General features: G+C 42.2%; 1 protein-coding gene across 1 annotated transcript in view; it reads left to right on the plus strand.

Annotated features, from left to right (window-relative positions):
- The window catches only part of aatkb (apoptosis-associated tyrosine kinase b), a 30,417-nt gene extending 16,475 nt beyond the window's left edge, over positions 1–13,942 (plus strand). Inside the window, exons 5-13 of the mRNA XM_085361652.1 lie at positions 1,186–1,273; positions 2,218–2,351; positions 4,116–4,200; positions 4,525–4,646; positions 5,154–5,303; positions 7,136–10,664; positions 10,773–10,896; positions 11,028–11,234; positions 11,758–13,942. Of these exons, the coding sequence (XP_085217778.1) occupies positions 1,186–1,273; positions 2,218–2,351; positions 4,116–4,200; positions 4,525–4,646; positions 5,154–5,303; positions 7,136–10,664; positions 10,773–10,896; positions 11,028–11,234; positions 11,758–11,786 (4,468 nt within the window). The 3' untranslated portion in view covers positions 11,787–13,942. The remainder of the gene's footprint in view (positions 1–1,185; positions 1,274–2,217; positions 2,352–4,115; positions 4,201–4,524; positions 4,647–5,153; positions 5,304–7,135; positions 10,665–10,772; positions 10,897–11,027; positions 11,235–11,757) is intronic.
- Positions 13,943–17,558: the final 3,616 nt, after the last annotated feature.

Consider the following 17,558-nt stretch of genomic DNA (forward strand, 5'->3'; position numbering starts at 1 on the left):
TTGAAAGGGCAGAAGTAGTGCTTACATATGTCCAGTCTACATTTTAATAAAGTCTCCTTAACTGAAGCTGGATCAGGTAAACCTGAGCCACCCCTGAGCCCTGAGCATCTCTCATGTCTTTGTCATTTTTGTGTCCTCTGTCCTGACGTTTTAGTCCATTTTTGTTTGTCGTTTGCTCCTGGTTTCTCTCAATTCTCTTTCTTGTCACCCTTCCGGGTGTTTGAGGCAGACATCTGCAAATGTTTTATGTTCAAAACTTGAGATAAACTTATAAAATACTGACGGGTCAGCTTCCCAGGATCTATGAAACTTGCTTTTACTTGCTTTTCTGTAACTTTTATGTATAGCATCATGCTTTTGTTTTCCAATCACAATCAGTCAAATATTTTAGTTAAAACTAAGGATGCATGTCTTTAAATATACTTAATAAATACTGTAATATATAATTATTCATCCTAATAATTAATCCTTTATTTATCCCTGCAGAGGGATTCAGGCATTATCTGGGCAAATTATACTTTATACTTCCTTGGGAATACAAATGCAATGTAAAGCCAATACAATAACTCTGTCATAAACTCTTCTTTTAAAAATTTTATACTTTTTCCATTTTTGTTGGAAAAAAAAATCAGACTGAGGTCACGGTGTTTATATTCTAACGTGTTGCTGTTATTTTGCCCCTTTGTCGTTAACATAGGTTAAAATCTTCTCAGCGGCAATAACAGTAACACATACAAGCTTGTAAAAGTATAATAATGACAGACCTCTCGGTGGATTGCATTAAAGTTGTTAAAGGTGATCGGTGCATAGAGAGTATCATAAGAATAATAAGTTAGAATAAATGTATGCCTGGTACATGTGCAAGAATAAAATGCAGATCAAGGTTAAAATCGAATCAGAGTAAAAGAAAAAACACTTTAAATGTACTTTAAGGTTAAATGGAAAAAATAAAAGCAGAGTATGAAGAATGAAAAATAAATGATATTACCACAAAACAGTACTTGTTAAATTAAGATGGATGGTGTCTCAGCGTGGTTGTCTAATATTTTCTTGAATACTCAAATATATCAACCATATCTCAATACCAAAAGTATTTATACCCATGTAATACTAAAACATATACTCGTGTTTAAAGGTGATACATAATATGTGCATGCTGAGATCCTGTTCTCTTCTGCTCTCCAGTGCCCTCCAGCATCCTGCTCTGCTGCAGTGTCTGGCCCAGTGCACTGAGATCACTCCCTACCTGCTGGTGCTGGAGTTTTGTCCACTGGTGAGTATTCAAAGCCATGAGACAGGTGCACAGAGACACTCTTTAAATCATTGTATGAAAAAAATATATACAATACCAAATCTCAACTGGGGATTTTATTTTGACGATCCCAGTTTAATTTAAAGGGTTTAATATTTTAATAAAATCACCGTGTTTAACATTAGTTTATTAATGTCCTTGACAACTTTTTTGACTGTTGACTTTAATCCAAATTCTGTAGTACTTCAACTGATTGAAAGCATTTTAGTAATTTGTCATTGTAGAATGTTATATTAACTGTCTAATAAAATCCTTCTTGGCAGCTGCTGTAAGTATTTGGCAGACAAGCTTAAAGTGAGTCAATTTACACTTGTGCCACTCCAACCACTTCCCAGAATCCTTCACCGTGATTGGTTTAGTAGATTACACACAGATATTTATAGTGAATAATAGTAAAACCAAGAGCCTCCTGCCACTTCTCATCTTTTATTTTTATTCCCACTGTAGGTTAAGTGCAGGTGGGTAGTTCCTCTTATAAGGCGAGGTCGAGTGTGGAAATGTTAGCAAAAGCTAAACCAAAAACATCCCATTCAGATCTAACATAGAGGAAACTTTGCAATTATTAGCATCAAACTTGTTATTTATTATGTAGACTCCAAACAGTCTAAAGCTTTAAGACAAACTAGAATGAAGACTGCCAAGAAGATGATATTTAGTCCAAAGAGAAGCTTAATTCACTCAGATGGCCGGATTTCTCGGCTCATCCCTAAAATCTCTAATTATCCATTTCCATAAAGAAAAGTGAAGACAACAAATTTGCTAGTTCGTCTGGTCTTCTCCTGTGCAATGTTCCGGTTTCTGACACCAATCAAAGTTTACATGACTGGACAAAGACGACGCAGTAAAATAGTAAGACTGCCCTCCAGTGGTCATACAGATGTTTTATAGCTCTCTTTCATGTGCAGGGGGATGTGAAGGGTTACCTCAGAAGCTGCAGAACCTCTGAAACCATGAGCCCAGAGCCCCTGATTCTTCAAAGGATGGCCTGTGACATTTCCTCAGGCCTCCTGCACCTGCACAAACACAACTTCACGCACAGGTAAAGAGTCGTTTCAGACTTAAGCCTGACAAATCCGACTGCTGTCACTGATGCTGTTCAGTCAAGCAGGCAGTCTCTGTTTACCTCTGTTTACCCTATAAATAACACAATTATTCTATATCATCAGTCCTCTTTTAGCTGAAGCAGTTAGTTTTTTGTATGCCTCAGTTCTGCCCCAGCACAGGCCCCGACTCACCTTCAGTCTGATCTTAACCAGAGACTTTCAAAATGCAGACCAAAAGGTGTGACTCTCGTAAATGCCTGTATTTTTTAAATATTTTAAAACGGTCCAGACTGCTATGACTTTATTTCCAAATCGTCAACGTATTGTGTTAGAAAGACATCGGCTAGGACTAGCTCTCGTACATATTTCTAAAACGAATTTTTACCAGAAGGTGGTCAAAGTTATTAATTTGTATTTACCCTGGTGGCCTGGAAAAGAGAACTTCTTTGGGAAATGCAGAAGTTAGAAGAGCAGTCGCACATGTTCAAAAACATTTCTACCCGTTGGTGAAATGCTGCCAAAAAGTTTTGAAAGCTTGCAGAGAATATTTGCACAAAGTGACCCGACTACCACTCTTTTGGTGTCCAACAGATACTCAGGTTTTTGCCCTGATAACGATCATTAATTTAAGAGTCACCATCTGACTCATCTGGTTTCTTGGATAGTAGAATTAAAGGACGCCTTTGATTTTAGCCATAAGGTTATCGTCTCTGTGATCTACAGCAGTGAGCCTGTATATCATAACTTACTGTTCTTCAATACTGATAACAGATTTCAGTCATTGCTGTTCAGTGAGAACACCGGATGGCTTTACTAACAGACAAGATGCAGTCATCTAATGCGGTTTATTTGTAGAGTATTACTGCTGAAGCCTCCAAACTACCTCACACGTGTCCATTCATTTAAATCGGTTAACGTTCAGTGAATGCTTAACCCAAGCTTGATCTGCTTTCAGTTGAATGAATCAAAAGCCCTCCTCAAACATGTCCTTCAAACTTCTTGAAAATCCAGCTTTATTAACCGTTTTTCATATTTGTGTGTGTGTGTGTGTGTTATTTTTCTGTCTGCTGTGCTCTATTCAAAAAGATTTTTTTTTTTTATTTCAATGAGATTTTTCTACTAAGTATTACAGATATCTCGCTCTGAATTTGAGATTAGCCTTTTGCCTCTCGGTCGCTTCCTGAAACAATATCCTGGTGCTGCCTGAGTGCTCCCTAAAGACTCCAGCATCAGTGATTTTGTTGCAGGCGGTGATCCCTCCTCTCCAGGACTCCAGTTTTTGTATTTTTTCCAATAATTTATTGTTATTTTATCTAGTTTTCATTTCACTTCATACTCAAAAAAAGAAAAAGTTGTATTCCTACAACAGTACACCTGGTTTTATCATCAAAACATACTTAAAGTATTCAAGTCATGACTTTAAATCATGGTGGATAAGTTTACCTATAATAGTATAGATTCATATTTCAAATGCAAAATAAGAAGTACCTGAAACTTTAAATGACATAAACAATACAAGTAATTACTCTTGTCCTGTTGGGCACTTACGGCAAGGCATTTCCTGTATATTTTATTTCATTTTAGTAAAATTTACTTAATTTGTTTTGTTTATTTTTAGCCTACTGTGAAAACACAGGACTAAATGCTGTTGTTTGCAGGACTTCTAAGCATTTTTGTACATTGATAAAAATGTTCTAGTCTTGTTGTTTTGTGTTTGCTAATGTTAGAGAGACATAACAGCTGTTTACCCCCCTCTCCAGTGACCTGGCTTTAAGAAACTGCTTGTTGACGGCTGATGTCTCAGTGAAGATCGGAGATTATGGTCTGGCCCACACAAAGTACAAGGTACACAACCAGTGTGTTAAATGTGAAAAAGATCAGCAAACAACAAACTGGTCCTGTTGCTCTTTGTAAAGTTTGAAAATATATTCTGTATTCATCACTAGCAGGCAACAAAAAAGCAAGCTCGTTATATAAATAGTCAGTTCCCAAATGGTTCTAAGTTTACATTAATCACAGTCGAGTGAATTTCTGCAGGGTTATAAGAACGTTCTTTTCACTTTTTAGCATTATATCAGAAAAGGCTAAATTGTCCAGCAGGTCATTTAGTTTGAATTTGTTTTTTGTCATATTTCTGCAACTTAACAATTTACCTGACCCTCGTTTCAGGACGATTACTATGTGACATCAGACCAGATGTACGTGCCCCTGCGCTGGATCGCTCCAGAGCTGGTGGACGAGGTGCACGGAAACCTGCTGGTGGCAGACCAGACCAAACACAGCAACATCTGGTATCTGATCAATACAAATGATCTTTTGTATTTTGTGAGGACGATTGCTGACATCATGTATAGCCCTTAACCATCATTTTAAATACTGTACCAAGTTACCTAAAACAATCCTTAAGTTAGCTCCAAACTTACTGAGGATGTCACCAGCGTGTCGTCACTCCCAGAAGTCTAAAACAAAATGATTATATTGCATTCTGTTGAATAAGATTTAAATTTTGAAGTTTTAGGCCAAATATATATTATGATAATATTATTGTAATTCTCTATTACTTTTTGAACAGTTTGTAAGACGTGAAATCGCCAGCCCTAACTCCATGGATATAAGTTATAAAGAATGAAACACACAGGAGCTTTTATAATATTAATACACTAACAAACGCTTATATAGTTGTAAGTTTTTAACAGTAGATAAAAGGATGGACGTTACTGCAGGATTATAAGAAATGTATACATGAAATGTACATGAAGTCACTAATAAGATATATTTAATCTTGTCCTGTGTCTCAGGTCTCTTGGGGTGACTATGTGGGAGCTGTTCGAGCTGGGAAACCAGCCCTACAGACACTATTCTGACAGACAAGTGCTGACCTACGCTGTTAGGGAGCAGCGGCTGCGACTGCCCAAACCGCTGCTCAAAGTACCCCTCGCTGAACGCTGGTGAGTCACACATAAATGCAGCAAAAATGGTAAATGGCCTGTATTTGTATAGCACTTTTCTAGTCCCTAAGGACCTCAAAGCGCTTTGCACAACCTGTCATTCACACACTGGTGATGGCAGCTACATTGTAGCCACAGCCACCCTGGGGCACACTGACAGAGGCGAGGCTGCCGGACACTGGCGCCACCGGGCCCTCTGACCACCACCAGTAGGCAACGGGTGAAGTGTCTTGCCCAAGGACACAACGACCGAGACTGTCCAAGCCGGGGCTCGAACCGGCAACCTTCCGATTACAAGGCGAACTCCCAACTCTTGAGCCACGATCGCCCCACAAAACACAACACATAAAGCAACACAATTAAATTCCTTTCAGGAGGAGGTTTAATGAACTTCCAATTGTTATTCTTTTGTTGTTGCACTATTCTTGGACTCTGTTGCTGTAGCCTTGTATGATTCACAGTTCACAATGAACATCGCAGTAACTTTTTACTTCCATACTGGGCTTTGGTGCAGCTCCATGCCTCAGTTATGGCACGTGTATATATTGTTACGTTTCGGTGTGTCAGTGTTTTGTTTTTGCGTGACTGTCATGTGTTTCCTGTTTTACTTTGAAGGTCTGTTGTTATCTTAGTGTGTTCAGTTTACATTTTCCCTGTCTCGTCAGTTCTAATTTGCCCCAGCTGTGTTTCCCTCCTGTGGTCCATTCCCTAATTGCTCCTTCTATGTATTTAAGCCTTGTGTTTCAGTATGTCATGGTCGCGATCTTCCCCCCCCGTTGTAAATAGTTTGACGTCTTGTGTTTGGTGATGTAAATAAATGTGGTATCTTGCTTTAAATCTCGTTTTGGGGATTATTTTTGTGGAAGCTCGCATTAGTTTTTTCTCGTGTGTTTTCCTTATTTTTTATTTTTCTGCGTTGCACCCCGGTTGCCTAGGCCGGGGTGTAACATATGGGGGCTCGTCCGGGATATGAACCCGGGACCTCTCGCACTAAAAATGCACTTTTGACTTTTGACAAAATATCCCCGAAGTCTCATCTGTACAAAACCCCCAATTTAGAAGTTTCCTGAGTATTTCCAGTGGAAATTTTCTGGTGACACCAGCACGAGAAAATCTTTGAGCTGTATTTAAATGTAAGCTTCAGTTGCCATTCCTCAATAAATTTCACTTTACTTTTAAAAAAAAAAAAAAAAAAAAAAAAAGGGGGACCGCTCCAGCCTTCGTCGTCTGCTGGAGGGTCCGTGGGACCGCCCCAGCCTTTGTCGTCGCTGGAGGGTCCGTGGGACCGCTCCAGCCTTCATCCGCCTTCGCTGGAGGGTCGGTGGGACCGCTCCAGCCTTCCTCCGCCTTCGCTGGAGGGTCCGTGGGACCGCTCCAGCCTTCGTCGTCTGCTGGAGGGTCGGTGGGACCACTCCAGCCTTCATCAGCCTTCGTCCGTCTTCGCTGGAGGGTCCGTTGGAGGGACCGCTTCAGCCTTCGTCCGCCTTCGCTGGAGGGTCCGAGGCACCGCTCCAGCCTTCATCCGCCTTTGCTGGAGGGTCCGGGGCACCGCTCCAGCCTTCGTCTGCCTTCGCTGGGGGGTCCGGGGGACCGCTCCAGCCTTCGTCGTCTGCTGGAGGGTCCGTTACACCCCGGCCTAGGCAACCGGGGTGCAACGCTATTGATTTTTTGGTTTGGATTATGTTGCATATTAGATTTTGCAATATTATTTTCTGATTTTACGTATTTGAGTTTTTTATATATTTAATTACTTCATTATCACCCACCTACTTTCATTTAATTTTAATTAAACTTTTCTTTCTTTCTTTGTGCCTTGTGTTTTGGGTCTACAGGTATGAGGTGATGCAGTTCTGCTGGCTGCAGCCTGATCAGAGGCCAACCGCAGAGGAAGTTCACTTGCTGCTCAGCTACCTATGTGCCAAGGGGGCCAGCGAGGCCGAAGAGGACTTTGAGAGACGCTGGAACTCCCTGCGTCCCAATACTGGATTCAACAGTCAGCGTGGTGCCTCAGCGATGTCACGGGACCACCCCTCATCAACCACCTCATCTTTCCCACTCTTAGAACCATTTTCTACTGGTGATGGCTACCACTCAGAGTCTGGAGATGACATACTAACAGTCACTGAAACCAGCCACGGCCTGAACTTTGAGTACAAGTGGGAGCAAGCCAGGGCAGACCAGTCATACAGAGCCCCAGACACGTCTAGTACCTTAGGTCAGGTAAACCATCATTGTCAGGAAGCATTTTACCCACCTGGAGGCATTGTGGGAGGCTGTCCCATGGAAAGCCTGAGCCATGGAGTTTCTCCTTCCTACTATCAACCTAAACATCTACACGCTCCAGGTGTACTTCCTGTCCTCAGTGCCCATAGCCCCTCAGTAAACAGTGAATACTACATTCGCATTGAGGAACCAGTAGACTGTAACATTGATCCAGACTACACCATGGTCTCATACAGCCCAGACTACCAGGGCAGCAGTGGGAGCTTCCTGACTGGGAGCGCAGACTCGGGTGAGTGCATGGCCTGCCCATCACAGGCTAAAACTATGGGTCCTTATTGGTCAGCTGACATCCATAAATCTGACATGTATGACTCTAATGACTCAAGTCCCGCCATCTCCCTGACAATGGAACCCCTTTTAGGTCAAGTGTCAGATAACAGCCCCCTACGACCCTGGGAGTCTAGTCACTATGTGTCCTATAAAGATCGAGATGGGGGCTATTATTTTGACCACTCACCACCTTTGGGAATAGATCACTATCTGATCGGAGGTGAGCTCTCCAGAGAGCATCATCAGGAAAGCTGGGGCTCAAGAAGCCTGCGTCAGGCTTTGGGGGAGTTGGAGAACCCACTAGTGATATCCCATTCTATAAACAGTCCATCTCAGCAGGCTTACAGAGACACATACCTGGACACAAGTCAGACGTCCATTATAGGAAAGAATGTCACTGGAGGTTATTATGACATGATGGGTTCCCTGAGGAAGACTATGCCCAGCCACACAAGACACAACAGTAACTCTGTCAGTATAAACATGGAGACTCAGGGGGCTCTCTTCATCGGACACAGAGACAGTGACTCAGAAGAGGAAGATGAGGACATATTTGTTGAGAGACACACGTGCAATACTTGGCCTTCGAAGCACCGCCACAGCAGTGCCGGTCACCAGAGACGGGCAAGCCATAGTTGCCGACAGGACACCTACGCCGATTTCCATTATACAATGCCGAGTACAGACATCGAGGACTCCTGGCCAGAAGGACACAGCCTGGCCTTTCACTCTCTACCCAAACCCATCGATTATCTTGAGCCACACCAGGTCAAAGATAATAGTGCCTGCCTTAGTTTGAGTAAACATCATGCTATGGTGCCCTCGGAAAACTGCAATGCCTACATTTACATGTGCCATGAAGGTGAGACTCAGGTGCCAACATCTGGAGAGTGCTGCCACTCGCACTTTGTTGACCCACTCACTGGCTTGCTTGTTCGAAACACAAGCTTTTGTCAGCTCTACAGTCACACTAACTACAGAGATAAAGTCATTGACATGCCAAGCAATGAAGAGATGATCAATTTATCACCAGCTCCAGGAGGTCCCATCGTGGCCAAATCTGTGGACTGTGGAGAACAGTATGTCGATCTTACAACTGATGATGTCCAAGCTAAAGAGAAGAGGGAGGACGTTATTAAGGAAATCATACAGAAACTGCCAGAGCCTAGAAAAGAAGAGGTGACTCTAACAATGACAAAAGCCACTCAAGCCACTCCACCTCCTGATGATAACACGCATGTGATGGTGGCGGTGACAGATCCACAGTCAGAGATGAGTCACACCAGTGACAGTGGTGTCGACCGTGAAGATTCCAATGTAAGCCTTGCTGACATACTCGACTGCAGTGACGATGACGAAGAGGAAGACATCACAGACGATATAACTGATGTTACTTCAGGCATCTTCGCTGATGAGTCCAGTGAGCTGAATGCTTCTCCCGCCTTCAAGTTGCTACAAAAGCAGGTAGGAACACCCGATTCCATGGATTCCATGGATCTGCCGTCTGCAGCTGGGTCTTGTGAAGGCTCCAGCCCTGCGTCATCCCACCCTTCCAGCTCACCTAAAGCTATGGACAGCGGCTATGACACCGAAAATAATGAGAGCCCCGAGTTTGTTCCCAAAGAACCTCATGAACCTCGTGAACAACCTTTAGGAAAACCTCCTCTTGATGCCAGCCTGGAGGAGGAAGAAGTCCTGGAGGAAGAGGGAATTGAACCTAAAGTGGTGCCCACAGAGGGTGAGTCATCGATGGGTGAAGATTTGGCACTAGAAGCATCACAGGCAGATGACCAAATTCTGTTACCCTTGAGCGATAAGACGCCATACAGAGACTCTGCCTACTTTTCAGACTATGAGAATGAAAAGCAGACTCGGCATGAGGGAGAGGAACTCCAGATGGGGAAAACAGATGAGCAAAACATTGCAAAAGAACCAAACATGCAGGAAAAGAAAGCTGCAAAAAGGAAAAATGATAGAGAGGAAGAACTAAAGGATGTTGTAGTGAACAAGGACATAAAACTTGAAACGAAACAAACAGTAACAGACACAACAGAATTCTCTCCTGCACCAGAGATTGAGGAGTACTTGACAGAGGACTGTTGCGAAGATGAGACTTTAGGACTTCCTCCAGAGCCTTCTGATACTGAGGGAGGACTGGATGAATGGCCATCACAGGAAGAGAGCTCATCCTTGGGAGACTGGGCAGCTGAGGTGGTGGGGGCCATGGAAGAAGCTCTTGGTGCCCTGAATGGAGATTGTGCCACCAACGTAAATTTAGATAAGGAGGAAGCAGATGACATAAAAGACTCTGCTCAAACTTCAGAAACTTCAGAGGAGGCAGCAACCGAGATGGTTCAGAACCGGCCATCAGGCATATCCAGTGAAATGAAACACACCTTACCCAAAGATGAGGTAGCTTTGCAACAAACCTCAAACACCAGACGATTTTCCTCTTCCTCCCCTCCACCTCCATCCACCCCACCGCCTCCGCTCCGTGCAACAGAGGGCAGAGCATCTCCAGCCGACGGGGAGGAGGCCGACGAGGAGGACGGCGATACCGATGACAGCGACGAGTCGGACGAGGAGCTGCAAAGCTACAATATGCAGGAACAGAGCGGAGGGGAAGAGAGTGAGGAAGAGTGCCACCCAGTGCCTATTGTGGTGAGCGACAACAGCGAGGCCCATAAACTGCGAAGCCTGCTCAAGATGCCAGCATTGCTCACTGAGGAGAACCTGGAGGAGGAGCTCGAACACAAGAAGAAAACAGTGTCTTTTTTTGACGATGTTACCGTGTATCTGTTTGACCAGGTGAGTGTCAAAGAGGGAAGATTAGCCTTAATATTGGCTCTATTAATGGCACATCAATAATGTTTATTCTGGTCCACTCACTGACTCTTTTAATATCACAACTGCTAGGAAAGCCCAACTAAAGAGCTCGCCGAGCATGGCTTTCCTTTAGGAGCAGAAGGTTCTCGAACCAAACCCCAAGAAAGGGTTAATGCCTCAGATGACTCTTCAGACGGGAACATTTCGGAGGAGAGTATGTATTATTCTTTTACTTTCAAATGTGCAAATGTGAATATGATTACACACAATGTATTAGCACACTGAAGACTTTCTCATGTTAAGATATCAAACTATTACTTCCTCCCCTTTGCTGTTTTCACTCAGGTGCGGGTTTTGAGTGGGAAGATGACTTCCCCCTACTCCCACTGCCAACATCCTCAGCCGCATCTGAATCCCCTCCACCCCGTTCCATCACCACAACCCCAGACACTAAACCAGCCGTGCAGTATTCCCGCTTTACCGTCTCTCCCTCCAGCGTTTCCCGGTTCTCCATCACTCACATCTCAGACTCTGATATGGAATCTGCAGGAGGTAGGTCACTTCTGCAAACTCACGAGAAACTCATATTTTTAACAATGGATATACATATCTAATTTTGCCTCTGTAAACTATCACAGCGAATTTTAAAATCAATCATCATGTGGACTTTCAGCTTTATTTCAATAGGTTTTATGAAAACGTTGCAGTAAACGTGTTGATATGAAGGTTTTACACTCTGTATTTTTTCTTCCCAGAGATGTCAGATGGAAACTGGCTAGTAGCTGCATCTTATGAGATCACAGTTTTTGTGCATGATCACTGACAAATAAAGAATAAAACTAAAATGCATCTTTCTGCTGTGTTAGACTTAAACCCAGTCTGGGAACCTGGCCCATTAAAGATGCAATTGTTGGCTGCAGCATATTGCCAAAAGCTGAATTGCCATAATAATGAGAAAATACACTCTTGCCAAATGTCTTTGATATGTGCCAATGTTTTGGGGATAAAGATGCCCAGTGGCCTGTAAAAATGGGTGATGTACATTAATCCTTTCTGTCTCATTGTGTTTCTGCAGGAAGCAGTGAAGATGGAGACAAAGAATAAGAAGCTGTGGATATTTACTGCCTCTTTGTGACAACAACTCGGTCTACTAGCATGACTACTGATTTCATTTTTAACGTCAGGTTTTAGAAACACAAGACAGTGCCTCTCACCGCCTGTGGACACTTTTGAAAGGTCCGTCTCACCACCATGTAGGTCTGGCCTAAGCTGTTTAGAATACTGAAAAGAGAATTGTTAATATATAATATTTCAAGAATATTAATATATACGGTATGTATGATGAGTTTAAGGAACCAGGGGGAACTTGTATGTTGAATCTACATATTTTTTTGGGATTAAAGAAACAATGTGGAAGGACAGACCTTTGAAAAGCGTTACATTTGCCACATCTTTCACTTTCTAATTCGTCATGGGGAGCATTCATAAGAGTGTGGAGCCACCTGGACTTTAAAGAAAGAGGACTGTTAAACTGTTGCTGAGTAAAAGACACAATGTCAACTTTCTGACTTTTCAACAAAGGATCAGCACTTTGAACAAGACTGTACAGCTCCGCAGACTTTATACTTTTTAGGAAATGGTTTTACCTGTATTAATAATGAATATCAAAAAGAATCTTTAAAGTATCGCAAGTAATATAATGTCAGTATTTGGGATCATTCAGAGACGTGCTCGTGTGAAAGATGGAAGTGCAGGGGATCCTAATGGCTGTCTGCTTACAGGATGTTTTCTGTTTTTTGAGGAAACAGCTGAGCAACCTTGACAACCTAATAATTATTTGTGACTTTTTTCATTGTCACATCAGGACCGCGACTGTACTGTTTTACACAAACATCACTCAATTTACCAAACTGGGCGCCAGCACCACAATCGCAGCCAACTCCTCTTTACTGTAAGCATCAGACACAACATTGTGACTATAATGGGAAGAAGTACAGAGGTCATTTCAGGCTGAAGTCTTATGAAAGTTTCTTATAATATAGCAATGCATGGTTTCACATTTACAAGAATTTACGGCTAAGAAACAAAAGGAAAGTGTTTTTATTTTTAAGGCAGGTACACAGGTCATTAAAACTGACATCGACTGAACCTAACAGTGATGTAAGCCAGTAGGGGTGGGCAATATAATGTAATATTTTATCATGATGTGCGTGTACTGGATCTTCAGCTCAAAAATATAGACAAAATGTCTGTTTTGGTTAACCAGCAGATGCCTGACAAATCAAGGCACTTCATCACATTGATGCAAAGATACTGTTAATCCAACATTGCTAGAGAGCAATAATACTCACTGACATGCGAGAAGATGTAGTGCAGCCTACGGAGGTACTGAAGGCATATATCCCTTTTCCACCGACACAGTGTTGGTTCACAGTATTAATAAAAGTAATTGTTTAGTAACAGAAAACTGCTGGGCCTGCTGGTGTCAGTGGTCATGGGAGGGGAATGTACCAAAAACCACAGTTCCTATCATGGCCACTTGAGGCTGGAGTCAGTTCCCATAAACTCCCATGTATAAAAAATTCAGCTTTACAGCCTTAATAAGCACGAGTCCAGCTTGGCACAAAAATGGTTTGGGCCTCTAAAGATAGATTTTTGGTATTGTTGCATTTTTTGTTTTGCTTTTATTAACTCAAGGTCACTGCATGACCTTCACCCCTCAACTGAGTGTAAAACAGCTGGGATGAGTGTCAGCACCTCTAAGTGTGAGTTATGGTTCATTCTCTAATTATCAGGAAGTGGAGGATGAGATGGATTCGTTAAACATCAGCAGTGATGTGGGTGTTGTACTGGGCTGTTGTGGTGAAGAGAGAAGTTTTTTTATTTAAGAGTCTATGTTCCAACCCTCATCCTTGGTCATGTATCAAGGTAATGACCGGAAGATTAAAGTAGGGAATACAAGTGGACACGTTTCCTCTGCAGGGTATCTTTGTTCAGCTTTAAAGATGTGGTTGAGGTCATTTGGATATCCGGTTAGGGGATCGCCTGGGAACTTCTTTCAGGCACACTCAACTGAGAGGTGACACCAGGCTAGACCCAGAATCCAATGGACAGATCTCACCTGACCTGGGAAGGTCTCAGGATTCCCCAGTCCAAACTGAAAGTGATGCTGTGGAGAAGGACAACTTGAATACCTTTGCTTGCTGCCACCATTACAAAACTTTAAATAAGTGGACATGGATGGATGGATGGATGGATGGATGGATAAATACAGTGGGGCAAAAAAGTATTTAGTCAGCCACCGATTGTGCAAGTTCCCCCACCTAAAATGATGACAGAGGTCAGTAATTTGCACCAGAGGTACACTTCAACTGTGAGAGACAGAATGTGAAAAAAAAATCCATGAATCCACATGGTAGGATTTGTAAAGAATTTATTCGTAAATCAGGGTGGAAAATAAGTATTTGGTCAATAATAAAAATACAACTCAATACTTTGTAACATAACCTTTGTTGGCAATAACAGAGGTCAAACGTTTACTATAGGTCTTTACCAGGTTTGCACACACAGTAGCTGGTATTTTGGCCCATTCCTCCATGCAGATCTTCTCGAGAGCAGTGATGTTTTGGGGCTGTCGCCGAGCAACACGGACTTTCAACTCCCGCCACAGATTTTCTATGGGGTTGAGGTCTGGAGACTGGCTAGGCCACTCCAGGACTTTCAAATGCTTCTTACGGAGCCACTCCTTTGTTGCCCGGGCGGTGTGTTTTGGATCATTGTCATGTTGGAAGACCCAGCCTCGTTTCATCTTCAAAGTTCTCACTGATGGAAGGAGGTTTTGGCTCAAAATCTCACGATACATGGCCCCATTCATTCTGTCCTTAACACGGATCAGTCGTCCTGTCCCCTTGGCAGAAAAACAGCCCCATAGCATGATGTTTCCACCCCCATGCTTCACAGTAGGTATGGTGTTCTTGGGATGCAACTCAGTATTCTTCTTCCTCCAAACACGACGAGTTGAGTTTATACCAAAAAGTTCTACTTTGGTTTCATCTGACCACATGACATTCTCCCAATCCTCTGCTGTATCATCCATGTGCTCTCTGGCAAACTTCAGACGGGCCTGGACATGCACTGGCTTCAGCAGCGGAACACGTCTGGCACTGCGGGATTTGATTCCCTGCCGTTTTAGTGTGTTACTGATGGTGACCTTTGTTACTTTGGTCCCAGCTCTCTGCAGGTCATTCACCAGGTCCCCCCGTGTGGTTCTGGGATCTTTACTCACCGTTCTCATGATCATTTTGACCCCACGGGATGAGATCTTGCGTGGAGCCCCAGATCGAGGGAGATTATCAGTGGTATTGTATGTCTTCCATTTTCTGATGATTGCTCCCACAGTTGATTTTTTCACACCAAGCTGCTTGCCTATTGTAGATTCACTCTTCCCAGTCTGGTGCAGGTCTACAATACTTTTCCTGGTGTCCTTCGAAAGCTCTTTGGTCTTGGCCATGGCGGAGTTTGGAGTCTGACTGTTTGAGGCTGTGGACAGGTGTCTTTTATACAGATGATGAGTTCAAACAGGTGCCATTCATACAGGTAACGAGTGGGGGACAGAAAAGCTTCTTACAGAGGACGTTACAGGTCTGTGAGAGCCAGAGATTTTCCTTGTTTGAGGTGACCAAATACTTATTTTCCACCCTAATTTACGAATAAATTCTTTACAAATCCTACCATGTGAATTCATGGATTTTTTTTTTCACATTCTGTCTCTCACAGTTGAAGTGTACCTCTGGTGCAAATTACTGACCTCTGTCATCATTTTAAGTGGGGGAACTTGCACAATCGGTGGCTGACTAAATACTTTTTTGCCCCACTGTACCTCCATCTCAATACAGGAGTTTAGGGGCCTAGCTGCTTTTCATACCTTCACCCTCCAAATAAATATCTGTCTCCAAAGAAAGGCATGGTAGAGTGGAAAAACCACAACGCTGTCAAACCTGTCACAATGGTTCTCAAAAGACTCCAAGGCAGAACTGCCAGGAATGCCACATTGGTGGAAAAGCAGTAACAGATACCGCGGTAGAAACATTTTTTCATTGGTGTGTACCATCATATTGCCCATCCCTGCACGCTAACATCTCAAGTTACCCAACAACATTTAAATACTGTCCGGTTTTTGTCTGCACTGAGGTTTGTCTGAACAAATGTGATTTTTGTGTTTGTAAATCAGCACATTATAGATCCAGTATTTCTCTGTTTCTGACCATTTACCCATCATGTTATGTTTGGAACAACTTGTTTGGAGCAGATTTGTACAATAATTCTAGGATTAGAAGTTGAACTGTTGGACTTTTTTCAGACTAACAGGAAAAAACTGTTCAAAATCATTATCACACAAAACGAATCCCTTTGAGCCTCATTGTTGTTAAGTGAGACTCTAATTTATAATAAGCCTAACTGGTCTGATCAGCTTGTTGAAAGGCCACAGAGGGCTGATGTCATGATGATAAGAAAATGCTGTCATGCTTTGCTCTGTTTGTAAAACTGTGAGAAAGACTGATGGGTTGGTGTGTTTGCTGGATGGAAAAGTTTGATTCCACCTTTGAAAGATGCTCGGTGATCAACATGTAGTGTCTTAAATGTTTGTTTGCCTTCCAAGGCTTTAATATTCTGTAACAGTTTAGCATAGAAACATCTAGATGGCTGTCCGTAATATTTTTGTATCTCAACAAAAAGACTTTTTAGAGTATTGCTGTACTGTATCTGTGAGGGAGGGAAGGTTTAAAAAATCTCTTATGTTTATTGTTGCCAAAGAGATGCTGTGTATGTTTTCACCCCATTGTGAGGACAGACAGGAAGCTCACTGGCCTTGAACCAAAGGCGCAAACGTGCGGGAGAAGCTTTGGTTGAGATACTGTCATAATGTGTGCCCCAACAATGACCTGGTCACATCGTTACTTTCTGTACCTTCTATCAATTACAAATAAAATCTGGTTTACACATGTTAAATATATTGGCCATTTTTTTACGTGTTTTTAAATCAATTAATTTATTTACACATGTAGACTCTAAAATCTTACAGAGTTGTTAAAGAGTTCAGATGTAAAATTTAAAGAGTCCTTAGATTCATTTTGGACAACCAACAAATACTGAAGAACTCTGATATTAAATATAAGTTTTTAAAACTTCATTTTTAAATCCATGTATAAAACAAAACAGTCTCTCATCTTCGTTGTCTGTGTTAAAAGGTGCAATGGGAACCATTTTTGCACTCAAAACCTATTAAGCCACCAAATTCCAGTCACATGGTGTGTAAAGTCTTCTATAGTATAAACGTACCGCATATTATATCAACTTAACAGGAATGTAAAAATACAGAAGATTGATATGTTTTCAGGTTGCTTGTGAACTTCCTCGGGCACAGGAAACATTGTATTTTACCCAAACAAACTTTTCAGATAATCGATGTTATTTTTTCAAAACATTTTAGCATTATAGTCCTCTTACAGGACTTCAATTTGGGCAATTTTTTACAGTAAGTAAAAATTCAATATAAGCTGGGTTAGAAGAAAGGCAGAGGATCAGGTAGAAGGGTCACGAAGGCAAGCCAATATATGAAGAAACTTCTTGGTGAGTGTCAAATCCAACACCCATTTCCATTTGTCCTTAAACTCACAGGAAGACGATCTGAAACTAAACTCTGTGTTTTTCCATAAAGAATTTTATATTTCAAACAAGTGGATTCCTTTAGGACACAGGTGTCAAAATCCAGGCCTCGAGGGCCGGTGTCCTGCAGGTTTTAGATGTGTCCTTGATCCAAAACAGCTGATTTAAATGGCTAAATTACATCCTCAACATGTCTTGAAGTTCTCCAGA

The sequence above is a fragment of the Diplotaxodon limnothrissa genome, linkage group LG8 (genome assembly GCF_057381915.1).
Source record: "Diplotaxodon limnothrissa isolate DT_005_m linkage group LG8, D_limnothrissa_male_GT1.1, whole genome shotgun sequence".
NCBI lineage: Eukaryota > Metazoa > Chordata > Actinopteri > Cichliformes > Cichlidae > Diplotaxodon > Diplotaxodon limnothrissa.